The sequence below is a fragment of the Dermacentor silvarum genome, chromosome 6 (genome assembly GCF_013339745.2).
Source record: "Dermacentor silvarum isolate Dsil-2018 chromosome 6, BIME_Dsil_1.4, whole genome shotgun sequence".
Classification (NCBI taxonomy): Eukaryota; Metazoa; Arthropoda; class Arachnida; order Ixodida; family Ixodidae; genus Dermacentor; species Dermacentor silvarum.
This window is the reverse complement of record NC_051159.1, coordinates 81,576,225-81,603,953: the sequence shown is the minus strand read 5'-3', so window position 1 is coordinate 81,603,953 and position 27,729 is coordinate 81,576,225. Positions and strand designations below refer to the sequence as shown.

General features: G+C 46.5%; 1 protein-coding gene across 1 annotated transcript in view; it reads left to right on the top strand.

Annotated features, from left to right (window-relative positions):
* The first annotated feature begins 10,966 nt into the window (after window positions 1-10,966).
* The window catches only part of LOC119455668 (uncharacterized), a 141,352-nt gene continuing 124,589 nt past the window's right edge, over window positions 10,967-27,729 (top strand). Inside the window, exon 1 of the mRNA XM_037717088.2 lies at window positions 10,967-11,442. Within this exon, the coding sequence (XP_037573016.1) occupies window positions 11,143-11,442 (300 nt within the window). The 5' untranslated portion in view covers window positions 10,967-11,142. The remainder of the gene's footprint in view (window positions 11,443-27,729) is intronic.

The window sequence follows — 27,729 nt, the reverse complement described above, 5'->3', positions numbered from 1 at the left end:
ACACGGCCGGCATCGACATATTTTATTTACCGATTTCTTCTCGGTAGCACTGTTCGTAGCATTTGATACCAAAAACGCTATTGCCAAATCTGGCGACTAATACATCAGTGCGTTTTTTTTTTTTTCGTTGGGCTAGTAGGAAAATAATGCTTCTTGCTTGAAGTGAAATGGTTGATGGTTGAAGCAGTGAGTTAAAATCCTCAAGCGCCGACTGTTTTACATGCTCGAGATCGGCAAGGTTATTAAATCCTACGTAAATTTTAGGATAAAATTAATAAACCGTGCATGTTCAGCATTCAACTGCTCAAAAAAAAGAAGAAAATTGTGCCTGACTAGCACGCAACATCGCTAAACTACAATGGAGAAAAAGAAAAGAAGAAGACAAGAAAAGAAAGTTGACTCGCCATCCCGGTCCCGCGAACGTCGATGTCCAGCGAAGCTGTTGAAAACCACAACTACAAAGGCTGAGAAGGGGGGGCGAATGCACTGCTAATTACCCAGCTGCAGCACGTACACAGCCGCTCGTCGTATTGCCGTTTCTTTTTTTCCTTTGCCGCTCGTCGTATTCACGCTGCTCCTCAGGAGTCCTAACTATGCGTCGCCTACCCATGGATAGCGGTTCTGCAACAATAATAAATCAGTTGCCAGGCCTGGTTTTTTCACATATGAAAGACTAGTGACGTCACTCCCCACGTCGCAAGCTGCCGTCGCCGTGGCATCTTGCCCAACAGTAATCTTTGCCGGGAAACGTATGCGGGAAACGCTAAATGCTTTGAATCGTATTTGAATCGTTAGCAGACGAGCCTTATCGTCACTTATGTGGCTCGGATGCTAGTTTTGAGCTTGTTCTTTATCGAAACGTATGCGGTTGTGTATGTTATATGCGTGATACCAAAGAATGCATGCACGTTTTGCTTCGAAATTGACGGCCTTTCTTTTTTGTTTCCTGTGAAGATGATACCGCGAAAAATCCCGACCAACTAGAGGATAACAGCGTCGCTGTAAATAATCTGCAATGCACTTCCATAAAGATGCAGCGCCTGAATCAGAAGTGTATATAGGGCGTCCCACATAACTCGTGCCAAAATTAAAAAAGAAAATGTGAGTGCCACGTAGCTGGACAGAACCAAGTAATGATGTTTGCCGTCGCTTAGGCAAAAAACAAAAAAAAAGTCTGACTTTGCGTTAATTACATAATTAGTAATGATTAATTCACTTCTCAAATAATATAATCAGAATAAAATTGTCAATCAAAGAATTGTACGCCATCGTGAAAGTTACATGGGACCGCCTGTGTGTATTACCCACGATGCCCACGTCATTTAAACGACTCCAGCACCGAATTCCACTTCTAGCAGCATTATTAAAAACCCTCCGATCATGTATACTCTTACCTGTAAATTCTGTCAAACGGTAGCGTGAACAAGCGCCGGGAACTTTTTTGTTTGTATTACGAGTTACAAAGCGATAAAGCACTCGGGTAGATTCAAGCCGTGAGATGAAGCTTATATTGACTCCGAAGAAGCGTAGGTTCGAAAGTTACCACTACTGTAGGTACGATGAAGCAACTTGAGAAGTTCTTGTTTCGATCATAGAAGAAAAATAAGAGACGCATATAGATATACATTATACTGTGGACGAAGCCACACCTTTTGAAAGTCAACGCATAGACGGCACAATTTTCAAAATGTCTTCTCGTGCATTGCTTTTATTTTATTTGCTTGCGGCTGTTCTCGCATTATTGGTCGGTCACGTGAACTTGATGTACATCCATCGCTTACGCTTGTTTTCCCGCGAACAAGAACGTAGGCCATAGACGAAGGAGGTGTGGGCTTGGACACACCGTTTCCTCTTGCGCGCTTTAGTGTGTTTCCTTATCGCATCTTGCCTCTCTAGTGTTCCGAAACACTCTTTTTTTTCTCTCTCGGAATCATCAGCAACCCTCCATCTCCAGACTTAGAAAAACAAAATCTGGTATACAGCTGAGCCTCGGCGAGTGTATGTCGAGCCACAAGGCTCGACGCTATATATACCGTGAGCCTCTTGGCTCTACATGCACCGTCTCACGACTTCTGCCTTTCTTATTATTATCATTTGCGTATTCCGCGCGCTGTGTAAACACTCCTGTTTTCCGGTTTGACACAAGAAAACCCGCGGAATAGGAGAACAAAGCGGTGAGCCGAGAAAAAATTTCGCTTCTTTCTTCCTCTAGCCGGGATTTGCACCCTCGGGCTACCAACTTGAAATATAGCACGTCTCGACGTGCGCCGGCGTGCCAGGCGCCATGCGTTGCCTCCTCTGTGTGAGATGGGTACGGGAGACGAAACGGGGGCTCTTTCAGAAAGAGCTCCCGTGCTTTGAAAGCGTGCCGCTCCGTCTCTTTTCTTGCAGCGCGCGGGGCGGCCTGCCAGCCATATCGTTTTCTTCCGAGCTCTGCGACGTGGTGCATCTGCATCATATCGTGTTTTTTTTTTCTTTTTTTACCGATAGACTGTAGCCTTGCTTCATAAATCACGGCGGCTTTGCTTACCACTCGGCCTTCCGGCCGCACGTGCGCGTGCGTGCGAGTTTGTTTTGAACCTGAGTACGCGTGTAGCGTGTGTGTGCGTGTCTGTCTGTGTGTGTGAGGGAGAGAGATGGCGGCAAGTATATGTTGAGAGGCAATTCTTCAATTATCGTGGCTGTATATGAAGACTTCAGTGGACCCCTTGTAGCAGGGTAACGCTACAAATACTTAAGAAGTAAGATATCGTCTTCTCTATTTGTATGTTTTGAGAGTGTCACTAGTTGTGCGCAAGGTTAACGAGGTTGTTCTAAAACAGCCACGACCACACGCAAAAAGAAAGGGGGGAAAAACGAAAAAAAAAACGCTTTGAAGCCTGGTGACACAGACAGTTAAACTTTATGGGGTGCGATGTCCACAAAAGTTATGGATCATTCTGCACTTTCACATTAACCTTCGAGAGAGTTAACACATTGTTGGCGGCATACGGTGGTGCAGTAATGAAGTCTAAATATTTTGATGTTCGTCCAGAATCGCGGGTAGTGTGGGAAACAGTTCCGTCTTAACGGAAGTATGTCTTATAAAAAATGTTGGTGATATCTCACGTGTCATACGCTCAGAAATGCTCATATGCTCAGAATGGTAGGAAACAATTTTGAATTTACAAAGAAAGTGCCATGTTTGATTGCAGTCGGGAGTTATTGTCCCGATTATAAATGTTCTGTCGCATACCAGAACACCATAACATGACCGATAACCAGCGTATGTACTGTTTCAACGAAATATTTCAGTTCTTGCGAAACAATAGCTTATTTTTTACACCACGTTATAAAATATGCACTAGGTGTTCAGAAAATAGTTCATAAAATAAGAATTCTGCTAGCAAAACCAAATTTACGTGTCCTTGTGTTTGCAATACTGTTCGCAGTGAAGCACTGCGCTTAAGCGAAACAGTAAATCAACGTTATGAAGCAAAACAAGGACACAAAGAAAATATTTTTTTTTATGCCAGCGAATGACAAATTTCTCACGCATAGCTTGTTTGTCTTCATCAAGCGTTCAGTAATATTTGTAAAAAGAAATAAAAACATGTGCTTAACCATAAACTATGATCCTAATAAAACGCAGGAGCACACGTGCACATAAAGCCAATTCGGTTGCTTGCGCATGCTTGGGAACGAATTAAAATGAAATACTGGTGATGTACGGCGCTGTTGGAGCACGCCATCTCCGCATGTCTACTTCGTAGGAAACGTAGCAGTTTCGTAAGTACACAAAACTCCTCCGTTATGTGTGCTCTTGTCCACAGCGTCCATTTACTAGGCACTGATACATAAAGAAAGCTACAGAGTCTTTTTTTAATATAAGGAAAAACCACCATAGAGACACTTACGGATTCCTAATGTACGAATTAGCCCACTCGGAATTTGTCTCTGTTTGCGCCTGCGTAGGATATATTATGAGAAAGTGAAGAAGGATGACATTTCCTATAATAGAAACTGTGTGCATGTAGACGGCCTAATGCTATTCGGAGCACCGATCACCCATGTATAATATTTTTCGAGGAAAACAAGGCCACGTTGCGTTTAAAGTAGTTTAAAGTAGTTTAAAGCAAGGGCTCGGGCACATGACTCACGTTAAACGAGATATTTTGTGCGAATGGAATTAGCCACCACGCAAAACGTCATGGAAACAAATTGCTGAGTCTTTGAAGTGAGTGTTTACCCAAAGTTGACATGTATAAACTGTAGCCAACTGCCTCCCTAACCGCCGCCTCATAGCGTGTACACCGAAGTTGCTTTTCTGTGAGCTTGCTTTCCCGCCATCAGTAGTATTTATGCCGTGCTGAGAACGCTGATCTTAAAATCTGGAGAAATTATTTCGAGGTTTTCGCCTTGCAGTTTTATCATAACAGATTGTCCATGTATATTTAACCTCTCAGTTTGCAGAACGTACTTCGGTTCCTTTATATCCACGGAAACACTCAGTAGTGAGAGCTTACGCCCCTGCGCTGGCGCTTTGAGCAGCAATTTTCTTGTTTGAGATGTATCTGCAACGCAAATAAACATAACTTAGGAGGAGTCGAGCACTTCATGAAATGCATTACCGTCTTTAAAGCTGGTGGTTCCTGCAGTTATGTTTCTCATTATCGACTAACTTCCAAGTTGATCTGAACCAAACAGACAACAATCGATTTGTTTACAATCGAAATCAACCATAGGCAATGCCAAGGGGCTGAAATCCTCATAATTCTCGCAAGACATGACTTTTCTCGCTCAAGCACTATTAAGTAAACTTCGCACTGAGACACTGTAGCGGCAATTTGGACATGACTATAGGGGATTTAGTCTTGTTCAAGCGTGTGGAGAAACGCGTTCAACACCTGCTTGTTTTCCTTATAGGCGCACATCCACGAACTCAGCTCATATTCCACTGAAAGAAAAACGAGAAGTGTGAAAATGAAAAGAAAAAATACTAGTGGTCTGTAAGAAAATAAAAAGATAGAAACGGTTGGCACTCCGTATAATTTCGGCACCCCTCTAGTCAACTGAACAGACGCAACACAATTCGGCACCAGCATTATGTTCAGTTTTCCTGCTCGACGGATTCTTCGCTTTTCCTAGCTCCACAGGTTGCATATCTCAAATACTGTAGATTTCAAGTAGCGAAGAGAAAGGTAACTTTCTCAAAATATCTCGCTTCACTCTCCCTTCCCGTCATCCGCCATCCCCCCCCCCCTCCCCCCGCCCTGCCTATAGGATTCACCCGTCCACTTTTCTATTCAGCAAGCACCACCGTGGAGGTGGACCCTTTACAAAAGGCTGTCAGGCGAAAGGGGGGAAATCTCATTTCGGACCTTGCACGATCAGAGTCTATCGGTGGCAGTTATTCCCTCATCTAACACACACAACATCGTCCTACACGCAGTCCCTCCCTCCCTCCCTCTTGGCTTTCACCCCCACCCGCTCCCCAGCGAGCGCTTCGCGTCCATTTCATCACTTTCCCTCGAAGCTCTCTTTGTGGCTCGCACTTGGGAGCGTCTCGCACCGGACCGCCATTGTCCAGCCGCGGGAACTCACTCGTGGCGTGGCCCGGATTCTATAACGGCCTCTCGCGCAATTTATCTTCCTCAGCGGACGGTCCATTCTTGTGTAGGCGCCTGGGGCCTTCCACCTCCATCACAGCCTTCACAGGCGTCCAATGCTCGTCACCAGGGGAGGGGCAATCTGTATACGCCAGCCTCGCGTCGTCCCTGTCACGCTTTTCCTTGCTCGCACCAAAGCTTACACCTTGCCCTTATGGGACTTGTGAATGCTTGTCATCCTCTCCACCGGTGACCTCGAGGACACATTTCCACGCTTCTCTGATGAGCTCTATAGAGCCGCTACTGATGTCGCCTCCCCCTTTTCCCCCATCTCTCCCAATGCCTAGTTTGCTCCTAGTGTAGGCTCCTAGTTTTCAGTGTTGTCGGGTCCTAATGAAAAGGATCGATTTCCCTCAATTTGTGAACTGGTGGACATAGTGTCCGGAACTCTTGAAGAGTTCTTGATAGCTCACGCCATACCCGTCTAGAGCGGCAGACGTGGTTCAAGGGCGGTGTATAACGGCAGGACGTACAGGATCTGTATCCTTGACGCTATGCCCGTGGCCTTTACCTCTCACTCAATGTTTATCGCTGCCTGAGTATTAGTTTCGATATTTAACCAAAAAATGACATCTAGCTCGGACTTGTGAGTGAAATAGCTTAGGTTTAATATTTCGCACATTAGCGCTCATTTTTATCGGTTAAGTGAAGTTTATTTTTGCGGAATGATTACCATAGTCTGCTAATTGGTACAAAAATTGACTCTGAATATCTCTGCCTCTCTGGATTCAATCTTGTGCATTTTAGAGTAGCGGCGCCTTCGTTGACAATTTCCTATTCTACAATATCATAAGTATATTGGCACATATAAAACGATAATCAATTTCTAGACGAACAATTTGTCAATATACCGTGACTTAACGTTTTCCTATGGCGTCCCTTTAAGGTCTCCGTCTTACTTTGACCCGTATATATTGTTCGAATTTCATTACTGTAATGTTCTGTAATATATAATTAGGCGTACTCTCGCTAGCATGGTTCGTAGTATTTCACACAAGCTAACAACACTGACGCTGCTCGTATATGCTCACGCCGGCCTTCTCCCAAACATGTCGGGCTCATAGCTGTCTCCGACGATGCTAAACGAACATTCCAGCACCAATACTGGCAGTTCTTTTCGGCGCCCCTCGTATGCACTGATAGGACGGTCCGGACAGTGTTTCGCTCGCCTGCGTCTTCAAACCTCGCGGGGCTGAGGTGCATCGGGGCCGTTTGGAATCAGTTTGGACAGCCCACTTGCCGCCCTTCTGTACTGTACTTAGCCGACTACGCGAGGCCACGCTTTGTCCCAAGTGGCGCCACCCGCACTAAACTCTCGGCCTCGATCCTTATATCCGTGCCAGCATCCCGCTCACCTGTATTCCATAAGCGAGACGGTATAAGCTGCGTCCGCCAAGTTCGCGACTCATCTTTTTTTGTTCGCTCGTTCGCTGTTCGCCAGACACAAAGAGAAAAACTCGCCTGTGGTGATTGAGTTGGGGAAGCGAACGAAGACAGCATCGCCGAAACCTTGCGCGTTGGCCTTCTTTCGCGTGCTCATCCGCTATAGGCGCTACCCTTGGGTAAACAAAGCGTGCGGCCTACCGAAGGATCGCGTTGGCCGCGTTGCACTAGCTGTGTCCCACTTTCTTATTTTACTTCCTGTATTTCTCTCCTGGTTTCGCGCGCTCGCGCGCGCTGGGAATAGCGCGCGAAAGCGAGGAACTCGACAAGATGAGAGGAGTAGTTGTGCTGTAGAATTCTGGCGATGCGAGCGACGAGAGAGAAACACCATAGGTGTTATTTCTCTGCCTCGCACGCCCTTCTTTGTTTGTTTGGCTCGTTTCCTTTTGCCTTTTTGAGACATGAAAAATGTTTTAGGCGTTCTCTCTGAACCTGCGGGAATGAGTGTAAGGAAAGTAATGGAGAAACCGGCGAGCTGATTCGGGAAAATGATAAGGAAGAAGGCAATGAGGGAAAGAAAGAAGCTGCTCGCCCTTTTAAACGCTTCGTGCTCTGGCCTCGTATCGTCGCGTGTGTTTTTCAGTGCTACCCGGAGTAAGAGAAAATCAGTTGGGCTTTCCTCAGAAAACCGCCGATGCAGATGCGAGGAAAACTTCGCATGAAATATGGGGTTGCGTCATGCCCAGTGAAAAGAAAAAATCTTTCTTTGTTTTGAAATTCTTTGCAATACAGGCACGCTTTTCTCAGGCAACAGCGAGGCTATTTTAAGAATATTGTTCAAGCGGAGCATTGCATTCTCGGTAAAATCTCCAGCTTGACTCGGCAATAGAATTCTTAAAGGTATATAGTTGTTTTCAGATTCAGTGTGAGTAATTGCTTATTATTGCAAAATACGCTCACTGCTCATGCAAAGGTTTTACACGCATTTGAAAGTATTGCTTGGAGTTTCACCTTTCTTGTGTCGCGCAATCATTTATGAAAGATTTCTTTAGAATAGCAACCGTATGTTTCATTTTCAGTGTTTTGGACGTCGGGATCATTGATCTGCTAAGGGCACATGCTTCTCATCTATGCTGGCATTTCTGAGCATTCATTTTTAGTACCGAATATGCCATGTTCTATAATATGTTCCATGAATATGCCAGCCGACAAATAAGGTGTCTTAGTTTTCTCTGCTGCCGGGCGTCTTGTATTGTCTTATCATATAAAAGCCATTCCTGAGAAAAACAGTGCATTTCTTGTGCTTAAATGAACATACCTACAAACCAGGCTTTCGTCCCACACAGATACATGCTTTGTCATAAAGCATCATTGTAGACGTCGCTGCTTGTATGTCCTAGTAAAAACAGCCTTGATTTTTGAAAAGAAGCTTCCCACATAACGAAAACATGTTAACAGACAATGCACATGCTCACATTGTCTTTTTTTTTTCAGGAAGTAATTGAATTGAATTATGGCATTTTACGTGAATCACGCTTTGATTATGAGGCACGCCGTAGTGGAGGACTCTGGATTAATTTTGACCACCAGGGGAATTTAAGGAGACCCCAAAGCACAGGACACGGGCGTTTTTGCATTTCGCCCCCCACAGAAATATGTCAGCCGCGGCCGGCATTCGAACCCGCGACCTCGTACTTAGCAGCGCAACACCATAGCGGCTAAACCACCGCGGCGGATGAGAGGTAATTGATTCATTGCAGTCACTTGTAGGGCAAGAAATAGAGAAAGAAAAATGGCCGATAATTCAAAAGAAGTAGGGTGCCGCGGTTTGAAAATGGCTGCCTATGACCGAATTTCAGAAGCTCAAGTGTTTTTTTTTTTTAAGATAACTTACGTACTCATGAACGTGAGCTTAAACAAGGTGATGGGAACACTGGCTCTTTAGACTATAGTCATTACGCTAGTGTCGTAGACGGTTAGGTAGCGGGAAGATTATGCTAATAAAAACATGACCGTTGCCGCGACTCACCATCCCATTACGCTAGCAGCAAACCTATGTGTAAGAATTAACTGCCCAGGGCGGTGGAGTGGGAAATATAAAGAAGAGTAAAACAGGCGTTCTGGAGCACGGTGTTCTGTAGGACGGTCACTGTCTGCTTCGTTACATCAGATTTAAAAGTGTTTTCTCGCCAACAGACCTTCAAGTTAATCGTTTCTTTGCGCTAAAGACTATTAACATGCAATACCAACTAGCCCACCAGTCTGTTTTGTAGACCTCCAAACGCACAAAAAAAATATGTCTCTGCAGTAGACTTCTGCCGTTATCATGCAACGGAAGCTTGAGTGACCAGTACATTTTCTTATAGTTTTGATTACAGCAGTGGCTCTCTAGAGCTTGATCTCACTGACGTATCCTTGACGTAGCCTTATACCACACCTTTGACATGGTTACTACGTGGCTTTTTCTCGTCTGATGCAAGTGAATCAGTTCATCCAACACGGTCAGAGACAGGCCATTCCACCCAACATCAGCGACACGCTGATCGTCGCCCCTATCCCTCGAAACATGCACCCCGATACATAACGGGGGCCGACGCCAGGCCCGTGCCAAGGCACTGCTGCGCTCCATTGGTGGGAAGACGACTACGCGCTTCGTAGACGTGGCAGAATACACACAAGAACTCCGGTTCACCGCGGTAGTCGTAGACGTTAACTCCCGGGTTACGCACGCGTGTCTATAGTGTCAGCTCGGAACACCCAGAAACAGCGGAAGAGGTTGCGATTGGGCTTGCGCTTACCGACCCCCTCTGCGAGGTAGTTCTTAGCGACTCACAATTCGCAGTTCATAACTACGCGCGGGCGGGCATTTCCTCCGAAGCTATTCAGATCCTAAGGAAAGCTGGTCGACAGCACTTCGATAGCACCGCAACCATGTGGTTTCCAGCGCACGTCGCCACCCCCACCGACGAGGGCCCCCCTAACTTGAATGAGGTGGCACACCGCTCTGCGCGAAAACTGACCCGCCGCGCAGAGTCAGAGACACCCTCTTCGATTTCGGACCTCCTGGTGCGAAACACGCGAGAACGCTTATTCAGATATAACGACATCACCAAGCACTACCAGTTAGGCAGGAGGATATTTCTCCCACCTCAGCCAAAACTAAAACATCGCCAGGCAGTCGTCTGGCGACAAATGCAGACACACACCTTCCCCAGTCCGGTGCGATTGCGGCTCATTTCCCCCGCGCAATACCCGAGTGCTCTTTACAAGTTAATATGTCAGGCAACTAGAGCGACACTCTCGCACATGTTGCGGGAGTTTCCTGTTATAGCAGCGAAAATGGTAGTAACTCCGGAGGCTCTTGCGTCGAAGTGGGCCGCCGTTCTGCGCAGCTCCAACCTGAAGACACAAGAGTGAGCAGTCCAGCGGGCCCGGGAGGCGGCGACCAGGCAAGGCCTGGAAGTCCCCTCATGGGAGACCTGAGCCTGGGTCGTTAAACTTCGCCGGATTTTTAATAAAGTTGTTTCCATTCATCCATCTCAAACCGTACAATAATGGAGAGTTACTATTATTCTTCCAATGTCTACTTCACCGGACATCGCATATTACTTTTTATGCAGCAAGGATACCTGGCGATGCCTTCTTATTTATGCCCCTTCATCAGGGTACGGTTACGAACCAGGTGCAACCAAGTTAACCTCCCTGCGTTTCCTTTTCTCGCCCTCTGTCTCTTGCCCAGCTCTGCCTTATCATCAGTGTTCTTTCCCTTGTATTAGTGGACTCTACCGATTCACTTATAAATTCAATCTCAATTTTTACCGCGTTCTCGCAGGCTGACCGGGCTCGAGAAGCAACTTCGAGCGACTTCGGTTGGACAGAGAAGTCCTAAAGAGAGGGTTCCTAAGGAGCCTTCAGAGAGCCCCAGCTGAATCGACATACCGAGAGGAACCAACCGCGCGCCTCAGCCGCCCGTCGTCCATCTGCCTCCCACAGTGCTGGCAAAGTGAAGCGAGGCCGCGCAAAACGAAATTGAAGCCAGCGGCGATGACCACGTGGTGGCGCGCGTGGCGCGGGCGCGGCGCGGGGCGCCGGTGACGGCGGCGCGCGGTGCATGTCTTCCCTGTGCTTCGTGTGCCAGCTGCCCATCCTCAGCCACCAGACATGGGGCACCTGGCCACAACAGCCGGACAGCGACACCGAGCCGCAAGACGACGAGCCGCCGGAAGAGGACGAAGAGGAGGAGGACGAGGAAGACCGCGTGGCGCTGCTCGCCTCAACGGGAGACAACACTTCCTCGAAGTCGGACTCGGCGGCATGCCTTACATCGGTCTCGTCCTCCCTCGCATCGGCGATCACCAGGAACTGCCGTTCACCCCAGGAGGCAAGGTCGCCCGGCGATGGCGCGTCAGCCGTAAGTGTCATCTCTCTTCTCTCTCTCTCTTTCAATGTGAAGCATTCTTTGCGAACTTCAGGCGCTTTGAGTGTATCTATCTATCTATCCAGCCTCCTGCGTCCTGATGCCGTCGAGGTCGTTTCTTCACCTGGGTATAAATCAGAATATACATTGGGGAAGGGATGATGCATGTATACGTAACATTAATAACATGTCATGAGATCAACGACATGACATATTTATCATGGCATGTATTTCATGACATAAATGATATGAATGGCATCATGTCGTCGTGGTTGTTTCTTTAACCTCGATATATATCAGGATATAAATGACTTCATAAATGTCATGATATGAATGACATGGATTCCATGATATGAATGCAATCCTTGGCATGCATGAGCATATCATGCCATGCCATTCTTATCATGCCATGCACGCATCTGTCGTTACACATACCCCGATACATGTACAGTTAAAGAAACGACCACGACGTAATCACCTCATGTCATTATGTAATTCATGACAATCACGTCATGATGTGCATGTCATGTCATTCATCTGATGCATATCGTGTCATTTCATTCAAGTTATGGATCTCCTGATACACAACGTGTTAAAAAATGGACCTGACATAAATGACAGTCATATCATGACATGGATGGCATGGCATGCATGACATGAATGTCATAAAGGAAATGACCTGACATTGATGGATTGAATGACATGACATATACTTCTTTACCTGGATAAATGTTCTATATGCGTATCATGACATGCATGTCATGACATGATTGGCACGAATAAGTGAGTGAAATAACTTTATTTCGGTCCAGAGAAGACGCAAGGGAGACCCTGCGCCACCAGGCTAGTCCCACGTAGGGACGTAGGGACTGGGGCATGTCTGTATGTCAAGCCGTGAAATTATTCCCACGAATGTCATGACATGCATGACCAGAATTACATAAATTCATGACATGCATGCATGCACGGCATGACATTATTACCATGAGAAGAACTTATGCCGGCCCAGAGGACCAAGTTGTCTACCAACTTGGGCCGATGGCTAATGCTCGTATTTGTGATGTCGTGATGGTCGTTGCATCGTTATTTCAGTTTCGTGTTCCGTCTTTCGCCTCTGATTCTCGCGCGCTACCTGCGCTCGAGCGAGGTGGCACGCGTAAGAAGGTCCCGGCGTCTCAGCAGCAGAACACCGGGTTGGTGGTTGCATCCATTCAAACAGCGATTGAAAAACAGGTGTCCCACGAACGTTGATTTTCGAACACCAGACAGCAACGCACCGCCTCCTCGTACCTCCCGAAGCGCGTACTGAACTTTCACGGCCTTTCTCATCGTTACGAGGTCGTTTAATCAAGCGTGGAGGCCTGCTCTTTCCTGGTGCACATAGTGTCCGAGTAAGAGAACGCTGCACCGAATTCCACTATGGCAGCGTCATCACGGCTCGACCAAGTCGGGCAGTGCACCACGTAACTCATCCGAATGGCTATAAAAGGACGCGGTCATCAGGTTGTGCTACTATTTCGCTGTCAAGGGACTCGTTATGTTCTCCAAATGATACCACGTGTTGCCGTCAGTGAGCATTTAGTTTCTGCTTATGAATTATATCGTTCGTAGAAGTCATGCAATCATCATTACCGTCTTCGTCGTCTTGCGGCTGTCGTCAAACACACGCACTCTCGCGTTAATTTTAGTTCAATGTGCCCGCGTCACATACACAAATGCTGAACTTACACAAACACATTGGTCATCCTGGTAACGCTTTGCGGAACCCCAAACAGTGCTGCATAGCCTGCTGCCTGCGAAATCCTTCGCGTAATGTAGAGTGGGATCTGTACATTTTTTCTCACTTAGTCTTGCGGCATCAGGTTTCTTTACAATTGTTATGCGTCACGCTTTGCTTGACACTCAGACTAGGCCTCTGTTCATTTTAGTTCTGTCTCTAGATTCTTGAGCAAATTTCTTATGTAGCCTTGTACTCTTGTTCTGTACCAAGTGTAATCCAGTATGTGTTTGTGTGTGTGTGTGTGCTTGTGTGCGCTTTTTTTTTTTTTTTTTTTTTTTTGAAGTCATCCTAATTTATCTCCTTTGTCGATGAACTGTTGCCCAATCAGTCCTCGTACCTTGACTTTCAATCGCTTTGAAGCTCCTGGTGCTGCAATGGATATTTTTTCTCAATGCGTGTTGCATTTTTTTCTCTATGCATCAAAATCTTAGTTGCGCGTTTGTTTCCGTGAGGTTGAACCGCCGAATGTGGTGCCTCATTGTAGCGACACTTATTCGTCGACGTTAAGATCCACCTTGCCCACCTCTTGTTGGGGCACAGGAAAAGGAAGTGGCGTGCATGTAGGCCTCAAGGAAAGTGTGAATTCCTTTTGCCATGTTTGTTTCCGCTGTCTTTAATATCTGGCGTAAACTGTACGCCACTACATAACACCTGTAGGAGCGTTTGTGCTGAAAATAAGTATACTTTGCCGGGTTGAGCACATTAGGAATGCTGGCGCCGTCAGTGATGCCAGCCTCGAGGAGCTTCACGCCTTCGCAGTGCTAGGCGTAAAAAAACGTAGTTGTCCCAAGCGGTAGCCTCAGAAATAAGAAATCAAATTAGCGCAATAGGCATCAGGACAATGTAGAGGGCACGACGAAGAGTAAATAGAAGCTTTGTCTATCCGTCGATGCAACTTTATGCAGTGTCGCAAAATAAGGCACATTCGATGAAAACAGGAAATGTCTGGGGCAATGGTGACATTTCGAGTAATAAATGCCATTGGTGTGAAAAACAATTTTTTAAAGAATCACAAGTGCAGGCAAGCGCACTCGATAGAGATGATCATTATCGTTGACACGTGGCTTCATTAGAGTCTTTGTAATTTGTGCATGCGCATCCCTTCTTTGCCTCCACATCATTATCTTTCGCTACTCTATTTCCTCCCCCTCTTCTCTACTAGAGTATAATAACCTATAGTGTAGTACCTTCTTGGAATTAACTATGTGACGTTGTCGTAAACAAATTATCTCTCTAGCTTTTTCGGTAGCGGCCAACGATAAAGAAGAAAGCGAGGTAAACAAACAATATTCGTGGCTAAGATGAACGCCAAGTAACTTTATGCTATCATAACAACGGCGGCCGAGTGGAAGCCAGATAGGCGTGTTTGCGCAGAGACCGCACGAGCGCACCAGATACACAAGCAGCCGCAGGCCACGCTCGAAGCTGCCGTATCATCCGCGGAGCCATGTCAGACGCGGAGGCATTCCACCAAGCAGCCGGCGAAAAGAGAAACTGATCTCCCCACACACACTTCAGCGCACACAGAGGACGATGATGCGTCATGTGCGGACGACGTGAGTCCTCGACTAGCAACGGGGATTCCCGCCGCCACCGCCGAGATCATCGCGCGGAAAATTTGCTGATGTGAAGGACGCCGCCTCGGTCTTCGGATAGAATGCGGCAGAAGCGACGAGACGCATCCGATCAACCGATGTCGTGTTCGTGGAGGCGAAACGAGCGGACAACATAACCTCAGGCACCACCGCTACTTCCGGTGCAGACGCGAAACATGTTCTTAATCGAGCTTTCTCTTTCCACTTTCGAACGCCAACTGGTGGCTAGTGCTTGTGCGGACATTCTTTCTGCCCTTGATATATAACGGAATACAACTGGGCGATATGAAGTTGAGAAAAAAATTTTAAGCAATGCTGAAGACCATGTGGCAAAATAAAAGCAGCAGGACGCTAACGTGCACTTATGGTCTGACTTGGGCCCCATTCGTAAATCGCAATATGTGCCGTAAATAATTAATTCAGAAGTGCGGTTTAACAAATGTGGAGCTCTGTACACAAGAGATGCAATGCAATAATTAAATATAGCTCGGCGAGTCGGTATGACTGACTACATATATCGTCATTACATGTTAATCAGCTCTAATATCTCAGAGACCGCTTTTTCCTCACTTTTTTTTGTTTTCTATGTGCGTGCATGCGTGTTTGCGGAAGAGCTACACAATTAATTTTCTTGAAGGAATGCGCCTCACAACGACGTCCCACTTCATTAGAAAGAAATAATAGTCTAAAGCTCTCCTAGGTAGTCCGCTCTGAGTAAACGCAGTTATGGCGTGTCACTAAACGACTTTTAATTCCCATTACCATTTGGATAGCAAGTGTTGACATGTAAGTGGGGGGCCGTTATGTGGAATGTGGACTGCCATTCGTGTACGAGTACATGGCCTGGCTACTGACCGTACAAAAGCAATAAAAGCACCTTTAATACCTGTAAAGCGTGCTCTGCCGCATAAAGAACACTAATGCGGGTGAGCCATCCTTAAAACTTAAGGCACACCCTTACGGTTTATGGGCATGTTGCGCCGTTTTGTGTTTATGACGCCACTGAATATTCAACTAGAATATTCGTGCTTGCAGGCTCGTTAATATGAGTACACTATGAGTAACATGTTCTAGTTTCCAACTTTTGTATCGTTTTCCTCCTTAGTCAGTAAGACTCGTTGATAACCAGCGTGTGGGTGCCCCACTTCGCGGCGCTTTCTCACCTGTTGCAGAATAATTGATACCTGGAAATTTCAAGGTACGCTGTGTCCACTCGTGAGCATTCGTCTTTAATTAAGCCATCTTATAGCGTTAACTCGAGCCGCCTCCAGCATTTCGGTACTTGTGCAACTTGGCGCGTTGTCTACGAATAGGTGAGAAATTGGGATTGAACGTATAGAAACGTAGCAGTAAGAGCTTATTTTTTCATACTGTCCAATGCATTACGTTTCTATTAATAACCCGCACCTAAATATTTCACGCAATCGATCTTCAGTAAGGATTTCACATTATATGTCTGAAGTTGAAAAACGCTAGTCAATTATGTCGGAAACGGCACTTATCTAATGCAGTAGGAACTTTCTGAGTAACAGGAACTTAACGAAGTCGGCCATCCGCAGGTGGCGCTGCTGAGCACGAGGTCGCGGGTCCGATTTTCGGCCACGGCGGTCACATTTTGACGATTTTGGCGCACGATTTTGGCGCACGTTAAAGAACGCGAGGTGGTCAGACTTAGACCGGAGCCCTCCACTCCGGTGCCTCCCTTTGCCCTAGAGTTGCTTTGGGAACTTAAATACCATTAATCAAATCAATCAGCTTTCACGGTCGTTTTCACTGAGAGCTCATCTGCAATAGTCTGCCAGTGACGCCAGTAAGAACACGCAGAAAAAGCGAAAAGCAAAGACGCGAGTATTTCTTCGAAGCTGCAATGCATTTCACACACATTCAGAATCGTCCTGATTGCTGCGCACGTGTGACACCATGGATCGAAATTGACGAACACACTCGCTTCAGCACTAATTACAGCCCTAAGCGACGAACTGCTATTATTGCTCAATAAGTTCGAGGGCCACATACGACGTACTTTGGCCGTAACTGTCAGAAACGCCCAATATTTCTCTCCAAACCACTGGTTCCTTTATCAGTTACCCCTCCGGCTGAGCTAGGGCCGATTCTCCATAACCGGTAAGAGATCCCGCCCGCCAGATAGATCGTCTTGCTCGTTTCATTGCCTGCTCTCCCGCGAGTCCTAAGTGCCGTATTGTGCCTGGGAAAGAGGTCGGGCCAACAGATGAGCGTGCCGGTCTTTGCTCGGGACTCAACAAGAGGAATGCACGCCATAAGCATGACGATTGCCTTGCTCCTGCCGCGGAACTTTTGTATACGCAGGTCTGGCTATTTCCGTGCAGTGCTACGGAGCATTTCATCGAAGGTAGGCTAAAAATTGTTGATGAGATAAATGAAGCCGCAGAAGGTCTCTGGGGTCGAGTTCTCAAAGGTCATTGCTCGTAAGTGCTGTTTAATGTAACTATAAAGAGGTGGCATTAATTGCGTACGTACTGCATATTCTATAAGTTCAATATTTTCTCGGAGAAATCAACACTCTATTTTATTAAACACTTTACAACCATGCGAAGCGGCGTCTAAGGAACGACGTCAACGCAGCAGACACAATCAGTGGACTGATGTGTCTGACAGTCGACTGACGATTTTGTTTACGGAAATCAGAAAGGAACTCACCTCCCAGTTTGTACTTTACCTGTTGGCTATTATAGAGGATACCTATATACACCATATACACACCACGATATATGATATACATCAATACGGCTGCCAAACAAACCCTATATTTCCAAGACTGTTTGAGCTATTGTTATTTTTTCGTCATGTTCTACTGGACCCGAATCGTACCAAACCCTTCATCTGCACTATTAATTTGGTGGTGTGTTGGAATAATTATCAACTACTAGAACGATAAGTTGAGTAAAATGTTCAGAAATGCTAAAACCTTTTATCCAAGTGAAAAGGGCAGTTCCTGCTCACACATTCTCAGCTTGTGCTTTGCTGCACAGAAGTGCAAAAGAGTTATTGCGACCTCCGAAAATACGGCGGGTTCTGCAGGTGATAAAGATGTCCCCGATCAATGGAAGCATAAGAAAAATGCGGTAAGTAAAAGGCTATCGCTTGCCACGCATTTAATGACACGCTGCTCTGCGCAGAGCTAACTTGTTCCAAATTATTTCCTTTCTGCCGGATCACATGAACTAGGTGGGCCAATTTAGGTACGCGCAACTTGCGCCAATCGATCTGGAAGGCGTACAAGACCCCCGCATACCATAAGGTACCACAGCTTTCGCTTCAAAATACTGTGTACGCAGTGGTTCTCTAGGGTAAAAAAAAACATAAAAATTACCTTGCCGAACTCGCCTTTCGACGAGCGCAGCACAAACTTGATGAAAATCTTCCTCGATGTTAACCCGTACGAATAAATTTAAGAAAAGTACAATGTGATGCGTCGTTCTAAAATCACGGTTTCACTAAAGAAACAGTTTGCCAGGCCGGGAAAAGGGCATAAACGTTTTTATAAAGTATTGCGAAGCCGCAACTGCTTACTGATGAAATTAAGCCACCTAAAGCGTCACCATAAGAAGTAATTTTCGTATTGTGATGGCCAGCAAACCTCTTTCACAACATGCCAGCGGAAAGACTACCAGTGGACCGTATACTCTAAAACAAAACTGTGGGTCGTCTTTTTTTCCGTGGTAAAACTGCTTTAGTTTACTATTTTATCCTATTACCTTTATTTGCACAGCCAAAATGTTCTATACTGATTTCTATAAACACTATGCTATATTGATCATATCTGCGTTTGGAGAGCAGCATGCATTCTTTTCGACTTCAGGGCGCACATTCACACACAAAAAAAGTTTAATCTAGAACTCTTCGTAAGATCATGATGCCAGTGAATCGTGACGACGGACACATAAGCAAAGGCGACCTGCCAATAGCAAACATCGCTTACGAACGCAAATAACAAAACACGTCGTTTCTTACTAGCTTTATAATACTCCTTTCATTTATCATTTCTTTAATTCAACTAGTAAATGCAAGTAATTTCCCCTATGTTGTTCTTGGTGTCATTGTTTGTGGGCTTCTTATGATATGATTAATAAAAATGGGGCCCCTCGGTTACCTTTCTTCTCGTTCCTTTCATGTAGTTACTTGTCACCTTTTTCACCATATCTGTACTGAAGTGATCTTTTGGTTCGACAATCTGCACTGACCGAAGACTCAGTGCGTGTTGGCAGATCAAACCACTCAGAGACATGTATATTTCCATGCATGAAATTTACAATATTCTCTCTCTTTTTTTTTTTTTGCTCAATCTTTGTCAATGACCTCGAACGTTGGGCGGGAAGCAAAAATTACGTTCCCAAAGCCACAAAAAAAAAGTCCGGAAATACTAGAGTTACATTGCGAGAACCAAGACGTCGGCGCGTTTCTTCCTCTTTCCTTATTTTTCTTTTTTTCTTTTTTTGTTTGTTTGTTTTACACGTCGTGTTTCTCTTCGCACTGTCTTTTCGTGGTAGCGCCGTCGGCTTATCGCCTCGTCTTTCATTGCGAGTCATAAAAAAAGTTGCGCTCCGTGCTCTGCTGCCAGAGAAGGATCGACCAAAGAGAGATCCCTTTATGGTTTCCTTCGGATCTCGCAACGTCGCCAGCCACCCCGCATCGGGCATCGATCCTCAAAAGCTCTCATCCTTGGCGCTGCTCTCGGAACAGCCACCATCCCTAGAGCCGCGGCCACGTATATTATGTACCTCGTGACTTGTTACTTCTATTTGAGGCTGTCTTCCGACCGTCGGGACGCTCAATGCGATTATTTACGGGCGAACTCTTAGCGGCTGCGTGTCGCACAAAACCTCGAGCAAAAGAGCCGGCAATGATTCCTTAACGTTCTCGACGCTGCACCTAAAGCGAAGGACTAAGAGACGAAGAAGAAGAAGAAGCGCCCGGATGTATAAAGATCATAAACCGACGTGCAAGGAACGCTACGGCCTGCAGCTCTGGTACGAGCACTGCGCATGGGAAGGATTTCGCTGCTGCAAGCGGTGATCGATGGGCACCGCGATAGTATCAAAAGTATTTGCGCGCGAAGCCTTTGTTGGGCACAGCTGCTTAAGGCGTCGGTACGAGCGGAAAGCTCATTAAATATGCGCGTCTCAACGCAAAAAGAATTCCGTGCTCGTCGCCAGCGTCAATTCACCGAACCTTTGCTCGAATTCTGAAATTTGGAGCTTTAAAAACTGAAACGTGTCACAATAAAGAAAAACCTCCTTAATCTCGTTACTACTGACCCTTCAGTTACTGAAGATACGAAAAAGGGGGCCCTTACTTTTTCTGTTTTTTTTTTTGTGTGTGTGTATTTAGTCGTCATAACCTACATTATACCATTGCAATATTTATGCCTTTTAGTGGTGTCCTGAATATCCAGGAGGAAAAACACACATTTTCTTTCCTTTTCTTTGTGTGTTGAGCGAGTACGCAAGGAGGCATTGGCACCAAAATAGGGCGCTGATATCTATAATGCAGCACAATATCAAGCGTTTTTTCTGGGAACTGCAAGTCTGAAAATATACATGTTTATGATTTAAGCGTTCTCTTTCAGCGGTTCTTTAGGATATCACAAAAATACTTATATCCAGGATACCTTTTGTTTTTCAAGTAATGTTTGTAGGAAATAGTATGGATGTGTGTTTTTAAGCCTGTATTCATGTACTGCACTCGCTCCCAGGACCGAGTGAGCATTCCAACTTGAAATGGGCGTTCAATTGCAATGGGAACGGCAGAATGCTTATACCACTTATGATCAATAATCAATGCAATTACATCGACAATGCCATCTTCGGGGTGCACTAGATACCGTGGACGACGCTCGTAAAGGAAGTATAGGGATGGAGGAGAGTTCAACATTTAAACGATAGCAAATTTAATAAAATTTTCAACGTTCGTCGCATACGTTTTATACGCAAGAAGAACGCTCTGAAACCGGGGTCACTCGAATTCTCAGCGCTTAATTTGCTCTACGTGCAGGTGCCGCTGTAAGTGCGGTCGAAATATGTTTCACGTAGTCACGGGGGATGGGGAGCACCCTGTCACCCGCACCTGAGCTACCATAAGAACGCGGCCATCGCATGATCTTAGTGAACGCTGCGATGTCGAGCCACGCCGCAAGTGCGTCACAAACGTGTGCAGTCTTTGCTGCTTCAGAGAGCACCATTCATGTGTAGCAAATCTTTAGTGCCAGTTCCTAAGCAAAAAGAGGGACATAATTACAGAACATCTCCTAAGTGTGGTCCACAAGTTTGATGCGAAGGCGTCAAATTGTCCCTTGAGCTTTTGAAAAAAGCCGGCAGATCCCACGCCCTGTGGGAATCGATGTTAAGCGAAGCAGTGTGCGGGGGGCCTACCAAGCTAACGAAACGAACGACAATGAGAGCACCAAGACGCAGGCGGCTGTTTGTGACCTACATGACACGCATGACCTTAAGGCAAATGCCCTAGTCATGCTCATGACTATGACTTCGACCATCAACCTTTAATCTTTTCCTTCACTTAGTACCCACGTCAGACCCCATTTCAGTGGTTTTTGAGTGTTAATCTTTTTTCGCTATGTCATTGTCATTTTTGCTGAGTCATGCTCATGACTATGACGTCTACCATCATCTTTTAGTGTTTCCTTCACTGAATGGCTACGTCCGAACCCATTCCACTGGTCTTTAGTGTTAATATTTTTCGCTGAGTCATTGCCTTTTTTGCTGAGTCATGCTCACGACTATGACTTCTACCATCATCATTTAGTGTTTCCTTCACTCAGTACCCCCGTTCGAACCCGTTTCAGTGGTTTTTTAGTGTTAATCTTTTTAGCTGGGTCATTGTCACTTTATGCGGCTGTTTCATGACCTGCATGACACACATGTCATGACATCCATGTCATGATCTATTATAATGTGTTCGTCATGCACCCGTGTCATACTATGCCAATTTTGGTACATACCAAGTGAACGAAATGACCATGAGAGCACCAAGACATAGATAGATAGATAGATAGATAGATAGATAGATAGATAGATAGATAGATAGATAGATAGATAGATAGATAGATAGATAGATAGATAGATAGATAGATAGATAGATAGATAGATAGATAGATAGATAGATAGATAGATAGATAGATAGATAGATAGATAGATAGATAGATAGACATTGTCAAAGTGGCAAATGTTCGCCAAGAAATGTTTCGCATATAAAAGCCGGCGGCATTTGTAGCATCAAAACTTCCCATTAGCTGTGATGCCACGCTTGCTCACGCTTGCTGACTCGGGCCTTGACGGAGCAGAGCGGGCGAAAGAGTACACCTGCTGCCGCGCTATTGCGTGAGGGGAGAAGGCATCGCCGTAACGCCACGTTACCCGTGTTGGTTACCCTCGTTCCTTACTGTGCCGCCTGCGATTAGGAGTTTCTTTTACAAACTCCTATTCATTCCTAATTGGAATGGCGGACAGTGCCAACTGCAGCACATGTGGTATTGAGGAAACCACCAGACATATCTTATGTGACTGTCCTAGATACGAAGAAGAGAGGATTGCCCTTCGGACTGCTTTGGGGCACTTAGACGACAGGCCTTTTACGGAGGAGAAGATCTTGGGCCCGTGGCCTCGTGCGTCTTCTATGTACAGGGCTACAAAGGCGCTGCTGCGTTTTTTGAAGTGCACAAGCCTGTATGACCGCCTGTGATGAAAATCAGCTATGAACGCTTGACTGTACATGTGCAAGGTGTGAACTGTGAACTTCTCTCTTCCTTGTCCTCTTTCAATCCCTTCTCCCCCTTCCCCAGTGCAGGGTAGCCTACCAGGCTCAGCCTGGTTAACCTCCCTGCCTTTCCCCTATGACTTCTCTCTCTCTCTCTCTCGTTCTCGCTCCCGGAAGCCTGTGTCACGGCCGCTGAATAAAAAAAAAGTCCTTTTTTTATTGCGATAGCAATTATAAGGACACTCAAAAGCAGATTTCTGCCGTCGCCGTCGCCGTGAGGTTCCGTATGACGTCAATGGAGATGAAATCGTCGCCGCGCGATGATAAGTGGTTCTTGAGGGAAAGGGAAAGGTTGGCGCTATCTTCTGCAGCCCTTGAGGGAGCACGGCTCAGCGCCAGCCGCGCGCCGCCGAACGCTGTATGTGCGAGGGAAAGGGCGCGAGGGGCGCGCGCTTTCACGGGGAGTGAACGCACGGCGGCGGAGAACAAACGCGCGTTCTGCGCCGTGCTCGCTTAAGGGCTGCAGAAGTAGGCGTCTCTTTCCTCCTTTACAATCACCATATATGTAGAGCAAACGCGCCTAATTCCGACGCGCGAGAGGCCGTGGGGGAGGGGCGGGAGGGGGAGGAAAGGGAGGCGACGTTTAGCTGCGGCACCAAGTGCCTATTTATATCAGAGGCTCCGGCAACAGTCACCAACGCCGCACGCATTTTGAGCGAACGCGGGCAAAACGCCGACGGCGTCGACAACAGTTCTGCGTGTTGCCGGTGGTGCTGCATGTCCAAGTTTATACAGCTGATAAAGCTAATATCATTTACTCCGTATAGCTCTCTACAAATTTGCTATCGCAATTGATGCTTCGCCTTTCAGGTGAAACTGCGACAACTTTTTTTATCCAGCGGCCGTGCCTGTGTTATCCACGCGTTCCTTGTCCGCGCAAACTCTCGCTTGCGTTCTAACTGCGCCTCGGTAAGTCAAGTGTCTGAACGCGCTCCCTTGCCCGCGAGGAGTTCATAAATCGAAGGATCACTCAGCAGCGTTCAAGTGGGCATTAATGCTTTCGCATTCACAAATGATAAGATGGTCTTAGGTGTCGTCGGATTTTTCAATCGCTGAGTCGGTCGTCTCCTTATCCCACCGACACTGGTCCTATAGAAGGGTACCCGAACGCCACCCGATGAGGTAACGCTTTCACGTAAGAAGAGTTCTGCAAATATTGGGCTGGGATTTCAAAATGCATATCAAGTAGTATTTTAGGTAAAAAACTTTCAATCGTAGAAAACGTATATAAGTTCATGAGGTTATTGCGCTTCATCGTATTCTAACTTCCGCAGTACCAGATTACGCTTGAGTATGGAGGGTCAAACAAATTATGGCACGTTAAAGTACCCCAGGTGGTCAAAATTAATCCGGAGTCCCCCACTACGGCGTGCCTCGTAATCAAATCGTGGTTTTGGCACGTAAAACCCCAGAATTCAATTCAAACAAATTATATGTGCTTGCAAAGGTTTCGCAGCTAAAAGATAGGTATATTTGCCTTTCTTTATTTCAAACGGTAAGTACGTGATATATAAACTGAGCTTTTTGAACTCAATCGACATATCCGCTGAGTTCATGCTGGTAACCGAAGAACGGGGCTGTGGTGAGTCAAAAAGTAGAACGTTTGCACAATATTCGCACTGGTCGCGCACCGACGTAGGTCATATTTCACAACTCGCAAGTTTTAAAATAAGAAGCGGAAGTAAATTACCGTTGAGAGAATGGAAAGTTCTGATCGTGAAATATACTTGATATAAGAGGCCAAGCCACAAATATGTCAGAACGGCACGCACTTGGTCATAGCTGCAGCAACGGTTAAATTAGAATGGTGTCATCGTTGTCTCCCATTTACCCGCACATAGCAGGAAATGAGTCAAATTCGGTGTCACTGTCTCCGATGCATGTAGCGTGAGCGTAACGCACAACGTCTTCCCGGAATCTCGTTGCCTGTTTAGATGTTTGGAAAAGAATTCCCGCGTTCGCATTGCACGCGTACGTGTTGTAAGCGTCACTCAGCGCCGTCCACGAGCGATTCCACAAGCGGCACCCCTCTAACGCCGTTTTCAACACATATATGTGCTTGATTCGCTGTACTGTGTGCACGTCACAGGTCCCTTGAAGAGCGACAGCGTGTGCGACGGCCGGAAGCAGGTAACAGACATTTGCGCTGGCTTTCAATGGTAGAAAGGCTATTTCCTTCGGTGAAGGCCACTTAGTCTTGTTCCTAAACAGCGCAGGTGTCGGGTAGAACAGTACGGCGTGCGGCCTGCCCAGAGCTGCAACCAGTCGCGTGATCTCGTGGGAATGCATTCGGCCTGCAAGTCCGTATGGTAAAAGGACCGATAGAGAGTAATCACTCCCAGACAGCCTGTCCGCCATAGCATGAATCACGCTTAAGAAGTTGCCCCTTCCCTCAGTAGGCGCTGCGGAGAATCGGAGGCAGATACCGTCGTACTCTGCTACGCGCAATTCCATCGCGACGTCTTGTACCAATGTGGTAAGGTGTCGCGCATTGTCCGCCGCCACGTTCTGGAGTACTTCGTCATCGATGGAAACGCATAGAAGCACGGAGACGCGACTTTCGTTGACTGCTCCTCGCTCCACTCGCGTGAATCGATGTCGATGGGTGCCTATAATCGAACGAAAATTTGTGCGCAAACGCATTTCTTCTTTGTCGACGTAGTAACGACATTCCACGACGAGGTTGCATGAGGAGGCTCGTGAGTGATTCCAGAGGGATGCCTCCGGCGCTGTTCCAGACAGCATGATCGCATTGTCAAGCAAGCAAACGTTGACGATGGTCTTCTTTCCAGTCCCATGCCAACCGAGCGCCGCGGCGTGCTGCGCGGGAACTTTGTTATAACTTTGGTTGCCAGCTGGCATGCTTATCCCAAACGGTTCCGGGGTGCTCACGGGGTCGGTGCCGACCGTAGTCCATCGTTCGCGATACGATGGCGGAATGTACCCAGACATAGATTCCTCTACTGTGGCAGTTGTCGCGTCGTCGTCGCCCACTGGAGTCGGGTCCTTGGTGAACAGCATCAGCGGGATAGCGATTATTAGCCCGATGCCTGTGGCCAGGAACAACGCTATGCAGACCGCGACGGAGGTGCAGGTGTCGCAATGCCGACTCCGTCCGCTTTGGCTCTGGACGTCTTCTGCCCAGTTGACACGCGCGGCTTTGGGACGCCGCTGACGTTTTTCATCGGGAGATAAAAGGATGGGTTGCCGGTCCGTCGGAGACGCCTGGCTGACCACGTGCACGGTCGGCGTGGTGGCGGGACCGCGGTTGGGATGGTGCGCACCCGCGAAGAAGAACTGTTTGTAGCGCTTGTCATAGTACACGCTGAGTTCGGGCGATCGGGGATCCATTACTCCAACTTTGTTTTCTTCTGTTTTTACAAGTCTGCGTTTTCCCACCTCTTCCTCTTTTCCTTCTCTGTTGCATTCCTCACTCAGAGCATCGTAGTAGCATATGTACTTCGTCCGCAAAAGTTTCCTTAATTAACGGGAAGCGCTGATGCTGTGTTGAACACAAATCGGACATTTTAGATTTTTTTGCGCAACACAGGACTGAGCCAAGCCCATTAGGCCTCTCCAGTTCAGATATCTGTGTTTGCTGTTCGTGCGGTATGTCGGAGGTGTTCTAAAATTGTAAGAGAAGCTTGCCCGCTTCAAATACTTTTGTTTCTATTCTATTTCCCTTCTGTTTCTTTAGCCTGTCGTCTTATTTGGCTGCATTGTGCATCCTTTTTTTTTCGTCTTTTTTGCAGTGTCATAAAGGACGTACCCGCTACCAGACGGCACGACACGCCAGTCCCTGCTCTGTGTTTTGAGTGTGTCACAATGGGGGCGAAGGCTTGTTTGGTGGCGTACTAAAACCTTTGTGCAATACCTAAGTGGCGACATATGGCGCCCTATATTATACTATAGTTCCTTGTGAAAAGTACTGATGTATATGGCGAATGACTCATACGTTGTTGACTCTAAAAGCTTTTACGACTTATAAGCAAACGCTTAGGGCACGGACCCCGAGTTTCAAATTGTTCGTCGTCTCCCTATCGTCTTTAGTTCTCGTGGCATCTTTTGACTTCAATTTTGACTTTAATTTTGACTTCAATTTTGACTTCAATTTTGACTTCAATTTTGACTTCAATTTTGACTTCAATTTTGACTTCAATTTTGTCTTCAATTCACGTAAATCGGCTGCCATACAAGCCAACCTAATAAATTATTAGCATCGTGTTTGTGACTGAAGCAAGTTCAGGAAGTAGGTGTTAAGTCATCTCTTTGATACAAACAGATCAAATGTCGCTCGCAAACAAGCAAAATCGAAGGCAGTGAAGTCGACCTTTTCTCCCTATGAAACATTCTTCCTTTATAGTCATCTCTTCTTGAAGAAGAGAAACTGGAGGACTTCCATATTGGTTGCGAACTAACCAAGGTTGGCACTTTGAGTAACAAACCATAGGACAGGGCAAACAATAGGAATCTCCGTTCCTTCCGTTTGCCCTGTCCTATGCGTTGTTACTCTACTTAGCAACATGAACCAACCCACCTCACTTAGCATTCATTTGACGGTTGGCACAGTGCACCTCTCTTTGCCCTAGAATAGAGGAAAGAGCTAGGTTATACTGGAAGCTTACCACTGTAGTTGAAAAGAAAAGTGTACAATCATTGCATTCTACCGGTGCTAACATATGGGGCACAAACTTGGAGGTTAACGAAGAAGCTCGAGAACAAATTAAGGACAGCACAAAGAGCGATGGAACGAAAAATGTTAGGCCTAACGTTACGAGACAGGCAGAGTGCGGTGCGGATCCGAGAGCAAACGGGGATAGCCGATATTCTAATTGACTTTAAGAGAAAGTAATGGAGCTGGGCAGGCCACGTAATGCGTAGGATGGATAGCCGGTGGACCATTAGAGTTACGGAATGGATGCCAAGAGGAGGAATCGCAGTCAAGGACGGCAACAAACTAGGTGGGGTGATGAACTTAGGAAATTTGCAAGCGCAACTTGGAATCAGCTAGCGCTAGACAGGGGTAATTGGAGATCGCAGGGAGAGGCCTTCGTCCTGCAGTAGACATAAATATAGGCTGATGATGATATACAT